General features: G+C 38.9%; 1 protein-coding gene across 1 annotated transcript; it reads left to right on the top strand.

The window, feature by feature from the left end:
• Positions 1 to 368: 368 nt before the first annotated feature.
• On the top strand, positions 369 to 8,873 carry LOC306888757 (leucine-rich repeat LGI family member 2-like). Its single transcript, XM_079447193.1, has 8 exons — positions 369 to 839; positions 996 to 1,067; positions 2,288 to 2,359; positions 4,797 to 4,868; positions 4,954 to 5,025; positions 5,183 to 5,352; positions 6,582 to 6,746; positions 6,823 to 8,873. The coding sequence occupies exons 1-8, from the start codon at positions 670 to 672 to the stop codon at positions 7,638 to 7,640; spliced, it is 1,611 nt and encodes a 536-aa protein (XP_079303319.1). The 5' UTR covers positions 369 to 669; the 3' UTR covers positions 7,641 to 8,873.
• The last annotated feature ends 3,020 nt before the right edge of the window (positions 8,874 to 11,893 follow it).

The raw sequence follows: 11,893 nt of genomic DNA, 5'->3' as shown, positions 1-11,893 counted from the left end.
GAAGTTCTCTGAATGCAAAATGTATCTTTTATAATCAATAAAGCAGATATATAAAAAAGATTTTGGCAATACATTTAACAATACTTTAGCAGTGTAGTGGTTACATAATAAAAAAAAAAACATATATTTTAAATAATTTTTAAAAATCCCTGTAAATGTAATGTTCACGGTTACATTTGTGCTTGCAATAAGTAGCTATATTTCTGGCTATATGTTCAGACTATAACAAAAAAGAAATACAGTAATTTTTTTATGGCTGTAAGGTTATTTTTATTTTATTTTTTAATGATCCATAGCCTCAGCATCTTGTTTCAGCAGGAAATACATCAACACAGGAAAGAAAAACGGCACTGCAAGTGATTTCATGTGGACTTTGATGATGCTCCTCAAAATAACAAGAGGAAAAGTCTCTCCATTCTCTAAAATGGCAGAGAAAGGTTTTTTTTTTTTCAGAAAGATTGCACATATTTCAGGATTCCTGACTGAACAGTTGCTAATTTAATGTTGCTATAACAGTAATAATCTTCGTGGCTGTTTAACCAGCATCCACCGTTGTTGGGCGCCTTAATAAATAAATAAGTGCTGAGAGGAGAGACTGCTGATGTCAGGAGCTTCAGTGCTGCATTTACTGCTGCAGGGTGGAGGAAGATCTAGAGCTACACCAGCATCATGCAGACCGTCGTGATCATATCAGCGCTGCTTTTATGCCTGGCTCCTTTAGGGAACGCGGCGAAAAGGGTTTTTAAGTGTCCTTCCTCGTGTAGCTGCTCCAAGGAGTCAATTATCTGCGTCGGGTCTTCGTATGTCCCCCGACTCATTCCCAACGATGTCAGTTCACTGTAAGTCCACATACGCTTCTGTATTAGATCCGCTGGTAGGAGGAAATATAGCATTACAGGACGACTGCTGCTCATAATCAGTCATATTTCTATTGTAATGTATGTAACAGGGTCAGGCTTGTCATGAATGTCTCATATATGACTGGTGTTTTGCAGGAGTATTGTGAATGGGAGCTTCTCGGAGGTCAAGGAGGCGATGTTCTCACACATACCATCCTTACAATTACTGTAAGTGAAGTCCATCTAAGCAAATGTGTATGACATCATATTGATTCTGGTAAACTTTGCATTTGTTTAGAATTTGTCGAATTTTTTATGAAGAACAATCTATCTCTGGGGTTTGTAAATATTTTGCTGAAGATCTTTAACTGAAAAGAAAAACTGTGTAAATGTATCATTTTTATTAAAGGTTGTTTTGATAAATTTACATGGTATTGCAAAAAGGAAACTACCTACCAAATTATGCAAAGTCTACCAAAAATCTACTAATTCTACCAAAAACTGTCCAGTTTTGCACAGCTGACTCTACTAGCGTTGGATAACCTCAAGAGCAGACTGCTTTCTGGATTAAATTAGCTGTTAAGAGCCATATTGAACAATTTAATAAACAAGTTTTGTCTTTAGTTATTTAGCAGTGGAATCCAGTGTATTCAGCACTTAAAGTTGACTGATGATAAACAGAAAGGCCTTTTTTCACTCGCCCCTCTAGCTATTTAAAAACTCAGGGCATATTTCCTGTAAACCAAAATCTTCTGCTGATTATCTGTCCAATTTTACCTGAAAAGAAAAACTGTGCATTAAAAAACATTTCATTTATATAATAGCGTTTTGATACATTTGCATGGTATTGCAAAAAGCAAACGCCTATCAAATTATGCCAATTCTACCAAAAACTGTCACAATAGTGCTGGATAACCTCAAAAACAGACTGCTTTCTGGATTAAATTAGCTGTCTAATGTTAGATTCGAGAATATTTTGGCCTGTGCAATAATGCATCCATTTGAGTAGGACTCTTAATTGGCATATTGAACAATTAATTAAACCCATTTTGTCCTCAGTTATTTAGCACTGGTATCCAGTGTACTCCTCAGCTAAACAGTTGAAGGTGACAGATGACAAAAAGAAAGACCTCTTTCACTTGCCTCCTAGCTATTTAATAAGTCAGGGCACATTTGCTTTCAGATAGTGACAGTTTTCCTCCCGTTCCCTTTTTGACGCGGAGAACACAGTGACTCTGAGGATTTTTCCATGCTGTCATTGACGTATTGCAGGATGTCAGCGATTTGATACACTGACGTAGCAATATAGAGAAATATGTGCCTGTCCTGCCACTCATCGACAGTGACAGGGCACTTTTTATCTATGTGTTTTGCACTGCAATGTAAACACAGTTATAATTACAATAACAATGATTGTTGGGAATGATTGTGGCTGTAAACTCTGACAGGTTGCTGAACTCCAATGCCCTCACTACAGTAAGGGATGATGCATTTTCTGGCCTTCCGCACCTGGAGTACCTGTAAGTCTTCTTTACTCTTTTAAAAAGGTACAATTTTATAGATATAATGTAGTGCTGTTTTTTAAACGAATAGTTGACCTAAAAACGAAAATTTGCAAAGAGTTTATTTACCTCCAGACCATTCCGGAATATACACTGAACAAAATTATAAACGCAACACTTTTGTTTTTGCCCCCATTTTTCATGAGCTGAACTCAAAGATCTAAGACTTTTTCTATGTAAACAAAAGGCCTATTTCTCTCAAATATTGTTCACAAATCTGTCTAAATCTGTGTTAGTGAGCACTTCTCCTTTGCCGAGATAATCCATCCACCTCACATGTGCGGCATATCAAGATGCTGATTAGACAGCATGATTATTGCACAGGTGTGCCTTAGGCTGGCCAAGGCCACTCTAAAATGTGCAGTTTTACTGTAATGGGGGGGTCCGAAAACCAGTCAGTATCTGGTGTGACCACCATTTGCCTCACGCAGTGCAACACATCTGATCAGGTTGTTGATTGTGGAATGTTGGTCCACTCCTCTTCAATGGCTGTGCAAAGTTGCTGGATATTGGCAGGAACTGGAACACGCTGTCGTATATGCCGATCCAGAGCATCCCAAACATGCTCAATGGGTGACATGTCTGGTGAGTATGCTGGCCATGAAAGAACTGGGATGTTTTCAGCTTCCAGGAATTGTGTACAGATCCTTGCAACATAGGGCCGTGCATTATTATGCTGCAACATGAGGTGATGGTCGAGGATGAATGGCACAACAATGGGCCTCAGGATCTCGTCACGGTATCTCTGTGCATTCAAAATGCCATCAATAAAATGCACCTGTGTTCGTTGTCCATAACATATGCCTGCCCATACCATAACCCCACCGCCACCATGGGCCACTTGATCCACAGCGTTGACATCAGCACACCGCTCACCCACACAACGCCATACACGCTGTCTGCATCTGCCCTGTACAGTGAAAACCGGGATTCATCCGTGAAGAGAACACCTCTCCAAAGTGCTAGACACCATCGAATGTGAGCATTTGCCCACTCAAGTCGGTTACGACGACGGACTGAAGTCAGGTCGAGACCCCGATTAGGACGATGAGCATGCAGATGAGCTTCCCTGAGACGGTTTCTGACAGTTTGTGCAGAAATTCTTTGGTTATGAAAACCGATTGTTGCAGCAGCTGTCCGGGTGGCTGGTCTCAGACGATCTTGGAGGTGAAGTTGCTGGATGTGGAGGTCCTGGTTGTGAGGCCGGTTGGATGTACTGCTAAATTCTCTGAAACGCCTTTGGAGACGGCTTATGGCAGAGAAATTAATATTCAATTCATGTGCAACAGCTCTGGTGGACATTCCTACAGTCAGCATGACAATTGCACGCTCCCTCAAAACTTGCGACATCTGTGACATTGTGGTGTGTGATAAAACTGCACATTATAGAGTGGCCTTTTATTGTGGCCAGCCTAAGACACACCTGTGCAATAATCATGCTGTCTAATCAGCATCTTGATATGCCACACCTGTGAGGTGGATGGATTATCTCGGCAAAGGAGAAGTGCTCACTAACACAGATTTAGACAGATTTGTGAACAATATTTGAGAGAAATAGGCCTTTTGTTTACATAGAAAAAAGTCTTAGATCTTTGAGTTCAGCTCATAAAAAATGGGGGCAAAAACAAAAGTGTTGCGTTTATAATTTTGTTCGGTGTAGATGAGTTGGTTTCTTAATTTCTCCAAACCTGTTCCTATGTAGCATTGCATCACTGCAATGGATCCTTTGCTGTGAATGGGTGCCTTCAAAATAAGAGTCCAAACAGCTGGTAAAAACATCACAATAATCCACAAGTAATCCACACCACTCCAGTTCAGTCCATTAATTAACATCTTGTGAAGCAAAAAGCCTTCCAGCTATTATATGAGTCTTGTATCCATAATATTGCTTTCTCCAGTAAAAAAAAGTCATCTCGTCTGAATCGGGAGAGAAATATGCACAGATCAAGAATCGTTTACAAGCAAAAACAGTCGTTATTATGGATCATGGTATTTTGTGACGTTTTTATCAGCTGTTTGGACTCTTATTTTGACGGCACCCATTTACTGCAGAGGATCCATTGGTGAGCAAGTAATGCAATGCTACATTTCTCCAAATCTGTTCATATGAAGAAACAAACTCATCTACATCTAGGATGGTACATCTTTAAGTAAGCTGTTTATGTGAGAGAAAAATTAAGATGTGAGTTTTGAATGTTTACATATTGAAGATATCTTTTAACATATGAATTTATCATTCTAAATGTTTTCTACACATATTTAATAGAAATGTATTTATGTTTCTTATTAAATTGTTTTAGTAGTTGCTTCAGTTAATCATACTGGTTCCTTTTCATGTACACTGACATTCATAATTTATTTACTTTCAACTCCTAATTTTCTCTCCATTCTTAAGGTTTATAGAAAACAACAAGATTGAAACAACATCAAAATACTCTTTCAGAGGACTTAGGGATTTGACTCATCTGTACGTTACTTTTAATCATATTAAATGAACATACATCTGCCAATTATTTGTACTTTTCTCTAAAGTGTTGCTATATTCCTCACAGGTCTTTGGCAAACAACAACATTAAAGCTTTGCCCAGAGATCTATTCATTGATCTGGACTCATTGATAGAGCTGTGAGTCTGAGTTGTGTAAATGCTTACTTAGCAATAACTGTATTATAGTATAGTGCATTGAATATGATATGATAAAGTGTCTTTTTAAGCCTACAGAAATGTACACTATATAATGAGATCAATGCTTATTGATGTTTTCATATATATTTCCTTGCAGAGACCTGAGAGGCAATGTCTTTGAGTGTGACTGCCGAGCGAAGTGGCTGATGATGTGGTTAAAGAGCACGAACGCCACTGTATCAGACGTCTTCTGCACCGGTCCTGAGGAGATGAAGGGCAAACGGCTCAATGACATGGCGAGCTTGCATAACGAATGCATCTCTACAGGTATGTGAATGAGCACGTGCATGCTTGGCAGTGTGTGCTTTCAGACGATAAAGCCAATTCAGTGGATTGTGTTTATTTATAGCTATTTACCAGATTTTTCATACTATAAATCCAGTTCATTGCATTGTGTTTGTTATTTATAGCTATTTACCAGTACATTGGGATTCTTTGGTAAAAATAAATCTTAAAGTCGACATGAAATGAATTCACCATATATGTTTTCTAAATGCATGTTATAGATCTTGTTGTGAACATTTAATCTGTGCATATGTTTAATTATTATGTTTTTAATTCACCTTGTAATTTCATAACTGAATCTTCTAGTGAAATGACTTCTCTCTGGTGACGTATGCTGAACTTCTCCAATCATTTAGTCTGCTTAAATTCACTCCTGCAAGCTCACGCTCATCTGCCTCTAATTTTGAGTACAACATCTACATCTGAAAATCCAATCAACAACCGATGCATAGAACCAAGTCTTGCCCTATATTTTTTATGTATGGAACTAAAAGGATGAAAGGATCTGTTGTTATTCACTCTTAAAAATAAATGTTGCAGCAATGCCATAGAAGAACCATTTTTGGGCTCCGCAAAGAATCTTTCATTGAACAGTTCTTAAAAGAAACATTTTTGCAACAGCTGATACCATGCATGATGTGGCTGCAACAGCATTGATAATAAAAAATACAGTTTTCAGAGCAGGCATGCAGATCAAGTAGTGATACAGGTGACAAATGCAAATTTAAAGGCCGGGACACACCAAGCCAACGGTCAGCTGTTGGCGAGGATCTGTCAGTCTAGTTTTTGCAGTGTGTTTTGCAGTGTGTGTGCTCTCGTCAAGCTCACATCAGCAGGAGTATACCCAATTCAGCATGATGAATATGACGCATGTGCTAGTTTGCAGTCGGCTGTAGTCTATGTGGTGTGTTCAAGTACAGCTTTTTGGTCCAGCCGATTCAAGGTGACAACACTTTTGGTTTTTGTACACACTAGTGCTTAGAAGTCAGCTTGGTGTGTCCCGGCCTTAAGAGACGATGGATTGGGATTATTCGTCCAATAGGTGCATATATCTGAACCTACATATATCTGAGCATTTACAGCTTGGGACATGCATCACGTCTTACAAAGAATACTTGCCTTGGGTATCTCTTTAGGGGTTTTCTGTAGCATATCAGTTGTGAGATGCAAAACAGAGTTACTAAGATGCGATTTTACCATATGTTGTCCAGATTTCATTCCACTCCACTCGGTGTCTACGGAGTCTTTGTCTGTGGACACATTCTCCCACAAGAACGACGTGTACGTGGCCATCGCTGCTCCCAACATAGAGAGCTGCATTGTGCTCCAGTGGGACCACATCGAGATGAACTTCAGGAGTTACGACAACATCACAGGTACAGTCATGGTCAAGCCATCACATGAAGGATTGCGTATGGCCAAATAGATCTCATGCAGTGTGTTCTCTTTTAGGTCAGTCCATAGTTGGCTGCAAGTCTGTGATCATCCAGAACCAGGTGTTTGTCATCGTTGCTCAACTCTTTGGTGGTTCCCACATCTACAAGTTTGATGAAGACCAGAGCAAGTTCACAAAGTTCCAGGACATTGAGGTTTCCAAGATTTCCAAGCCGAATGACATCGAGGCCTTTCAGATCGGCAACGACTGGTTCTTCATCATCGCTGACAGCTCAAAGGCTGGACTTTCCACCCTCTACAAATGGAACGACAAGGGCTTCTACTCCTACCAGTCACTTCACGAATGGTTTCGTGATACCGATGCAGAGTTTGTGAATTTGGACGGTAAGGCCCATCTTATCCTAGCGAGCCGTTCCCAAGTACCAGTCATCTATCAGTGGAGCAAGAGCACTCAGAAGTTTGCCTTGCATGGAGAGATCCCAAACATGGAAGATGTAGTCGCTGTCAAGGCCTTCTGGATCAAGGAGGATCTTTATCTGGCCATGACCCGATACATCGGCGACTCCAAAGTCTTGCGTTGGACTGCTAAGGAGTTCTCCGAGGTTCAGGCCCTTCCTTCGAGAGGATCCATGATCCTGCAGCCATTTTCCTTCAAAGAAAGGTACTACCTGGCTCTGGGAAGCGACTACACCTTCTCGCAGGTCTATCAGTGGGATGCAGAGGAGAAGGTTTTTGAGCGTTTCAAGGAAGTCTACATCCAGGCTCCTCGTTCCTTCACCGTGGTCTCCACTGACCGGAGGGACTTCATATTTGCCTCCAGTTTTAAGGGCAGCACACAGATCTTTGAGCATATCATCATTGATCTGAGTCTTTGAGTGCTGCTGTGGACACAGTCGCAGTTAAGGCATGTCAGCAACCCTTCCTTTAAAAGTTGGACGTTTTTCTGGGAAGGCAATTAGTAGGTTTTAAGACGAGGGAGGTCTGGGAAGCATAATCAGGTTCACAGTAATAAGTATAACATCATGCATCTGTGTAGTTTTCCATAGATTCTGGGAGGGTTTCAACATTTTTAGTTGTACTGTATATTATTATTGTTATATGTTACATTTCCTCAGCCCTGCTGAATCAGAGGACATTTCTGCCGAATGTACAGTGCATGGACTGCAGAAAAGATTTGCACTTGTCGCCTGTAACTACCTAAATCACTCTACATAATATACTTTACCTCTGAGAACCTTTCAAAACTCTGTATGCAACAGCTGATACCGTGCATGATGTGGCTACAACAGCATTAATAATAAAAAATACAGTTTTCAGAGCAGGCATGCAGATCAAGTAGTGATACAGGTGACAAATGCAGTCCTATTACCTTTAGAGACATTTTTACCTCATTGTTCAATATTTATTTAAATCATGTCTCTCTTTCGGTCAGTGGACTAAGTTGTAATGTCAAGTAATTAATCATTTAAAATGAATCGCCTCTATCATATTTATCAGGATCTGTTCAGAATGAAAGAAATCAAAAATTATGTTTCAGTTATGGGGTAAATAGGCAGAAACGTGTGTGTTTTGTGAATGGAAAAGATCATCTATACTTCAATACAGGGAAATTGTCAAAAGCACAAACCTTTAAAACCATCATGCGTGTATTAATACAGAAAATGACTATCTTTCTCATTACAACTTCAACAAAGTGGTAAACTGATTTTGGATAAATGTTTTTTTGTTCTGTGCAATGAATGTAAAAAGCTTTTTATTTTAAGTACTAGTAACAAATATTGAATGTCTGACATATTTTGATAAGTTTGTTAAAATAAGAACCTAATTTCCTTACTGTTTTGCAAGCTGGAAAACAGAGAGAAGAACAACACAACCCCAAATATTGACTTCAGCCTGCATAAGCATGATATTCAGCTATTAATATTCAATACATTTAAGTCTTATACAACTTACTTGATCACTTAATGTCCTCATTCATACCAGTTTGAGCTTAATCCGACATGCAAAAATAATTTTAATTTCGTAAATCATTGACTTGTTTTCATTCTCATTTGTTGAATGTTAGACATGTTTTGAATACTAATGTAAATAAATGCATATGAACACTGATTGTGATTTGATTATTAATTCATAACAGAGTGAAAAAAACCCATAATTTTACAGTTTAGGCTATAAAACACATGCTTTCTGACAAACTGTAAAGTTAGATGTTAGCCACCTTGGAAAAGGAGTGATTGTGATATCATCAAAGTGCCACTGAATAATGCAACGGGTCTCAACTGGACATCACAGAATATTCCGCCATGATTCCTGTTCGAAGCGAACTGTATATATTCCATTCAAAGTGCATGGAAGTGTGCGAGACGTGAATTTAAATTGCATATATTTACAGAGGTATATTATGTCACACTCGTCCGTGTGTGAAGACGTTGCGCAGCACAAATCCATGAATGAATGTTGCGAAGTGAAGTAAACTTCGACGGATTTTAGGATGTTATTTAATTCACAGTAAACTAGGTTTACTGTAGCATTTACTGTTTTTTTCTAGAAAGTTGCTAAACATCTTTCAGTGGTTTCTTCACCCTTTTCCTGAAGTAGGCGTGGAGTGGGGGACGTGGATAGTGTGTGTGAACGAGGAAGTGTTTTATCCAGTAACATTCAGCCTACTATCAAGATCAGTCAAAACCGAAGGGCCTGTCTCTACTGAATGGGACGTTTTTGCGATTTCTGGGAATAAAGTAGGTAATTATAACCATTTAACATGTTATGAAAGCCGTAATTACAGATCATTGTAAGTCTTTTAACAAATGTTTTAATTTAAACTTAAATAAACCACACAGGTTAGGTGTAGACATTAATAAATCATAATTTAACAGGTAGCATTTTTTGTTGTCGAATACCTACTGTTTTAATGGGACAGGGTAGCACAAATCGGTCATATTACATGTCACATTTACATTAGTGGCTGTGCAAAACGACTCCAGATGAGGCTACTTTCTGTTTTTAATGATCACCCAATATGGACAGAGTTTGCTAGAAGGCGTGTTCAGACGAGCAACAGAAACTGTAATAAAGAACTGTACAGATGACTAGTTTGAACACATTGGGTTTATATTTGAAACGAGGACCTCTCATTGTATCTATTCTTCAGATCGCTCCTCCCATCTCTGAGTTTCATTTTCTTGACAAAAAAAAGGTGTTTTTTTTTCATAATGCCATAGTCTACATATTTTGCATTATGCAAGAACTACTTCTTTGTACTAGCGTAGCTATATTTATTAAAAATGTGTTATTAAAGATGTAACTAGCAATGAAGAAGGGGGAGAATAAAAGTTTTTTAATTGTGAACAAAGAATTGTTTGTGAACAGCTTTGCAACAGTAGCCTACTGTACATTGTGTTAGATGCAAGGGGTTTAATTGGACACAAGCCAATAACAATTGATACAAAACGTCCAAAAAAAGAAAAAAAAGGTCAGTTTATAACCTATGCCAACTTGTGAATTCCAGTTTTTCTTTGTTCCATGTTGGTTATTGCTCTGTTTTGACACAAACAACAAAAGTGAATGCACAAGGAGAAAATTAGGCCATGTGGTAGTCAAAATGTGACTAAAAATGTAGATTGCTGTAACAAGTTGCATGTCTCTACAGATTACAATGAATACATCCATGGCATTCCAGTTCCAGCTACCATTTGCATTCCCAATCCCAGTTCCAGGACCTATAAAAACAGATCCTCTAATACAATGCATCATAGACAACAGGGCAGAGAAACTTCGCAGATTAATAAAAAGCACTGATATTAATGGACTGTACCCTTCTGAAGACTGGAATGATGATGTTACTCCATTAACTGCAGCAGTTTTATGCAGAAATGAAGAAATCTGCTCTTATCTGCTTGAAGAGTCAGCTGATCCAAATAAACCCTCAACAAATGAACGAACTCCTCTACATTATGCTGGTTTAACACCTGGAGTTCCACTGAGTATCGTGAAAAGATTACTTGCAGCAAACGCTAACCCAGATGGATATCAATTACAATTGTTTACTCCATTACAGTGTGCTGTTGATCATGACCGTGAAGACATTGTGAAAGCACTTATAGAGGCTGGAGCTTCACCTGAAAGGAACTATGGGGTGAATGCAGGGCTTGATAAAAAAGTGGAGAGAATGATTCGTCAATTATCATCACAGAGTGAAGTATTTAAGAAAGTACATCTATTTTTCTCTTTTTCTTGTGCTGTACGAACAAAAAATCAGAGAGAAGTTTTCAGAATCTATAAGGAACATTTCTTTCAAGAGAATCCTTTCAATCATATTATTCTGTTTGAGGTGTATTATGGTGTCATTGGTGAAGGTGAGGATCAGTATCATCAGAGCGCCATTAAGAGGTTGAAAGATACTAAGATTGCAGACCGATACATTGAGGGCGTCATCAAACGCTTCCCAAAAATCGATCAGAAACACTGGCTGATTGCACTGAACTGCTTAAATGCTGCTTTGCGTGTCAGTGAAAACATCACCTCTCAGGCATTTAATAAACTTGTGCCAATTCTAACAAAGAGACTTCAGCACTATGGAAATCCACAAGGAGAAAAAATCAATCATCTGATACTAAAGATACTCAATGTCATGATGCAGAAGACGTCTGAGCAGAAACTGGGACTCAATCATTCTGTCTATGGGAAGTTATGCAAAAGTCTGTTGCCTCTCACACTTCCTGATTATTCAAGTCGAATTGGAGTTTGGACCTATGGACTGTTTGCCTACATAAATGACATCGCTCCTGAACCTGTAGCATTGTGTGGATTGTCTCCCGTCCCAGAGATGATACTTATCAAAGCAGAGACAGAGATGGATGAAGTCATGAAAAAAAAGCTGCAAAAGATGGATGAATCCCTGAGAAATCCATCAGGTTCAAGTGCAGTGGATAGTTTATGTGAGGAGACTGCAGCTCTATCAGCAAGCAGTAAGAAGAAGAAAAAGAAGAAGAAGAAAATCCAGCAAGAGGTGGGATCACAAGAAAGTGAGCAGCAAAATAAAGAGGAACCGTATCCAGATGCTGTAGTGACATCCATTGAGGAATCAAATTCAAGTGTGCAGCCGTTCACACGACCTGATGAGAGCCCA

This window comes from Barbus barbus (genome assembly GCF_936440315.1).
Source record: "Barbus barbus genome assembly, chromosome: 1".
Taxonomy (NCBI): domain Eukaryota; kingdom Metazoa; phylum Chordata; class Actinopteri; order Cypriniformes; family Cyprinidae; genus Barbus; species Barbus barbus.
The sequence above is the reverse complement of the archived record's forward strand: the minus strand, read 5'-3'. Positions and strand labels throughout refer to the sequence as shown.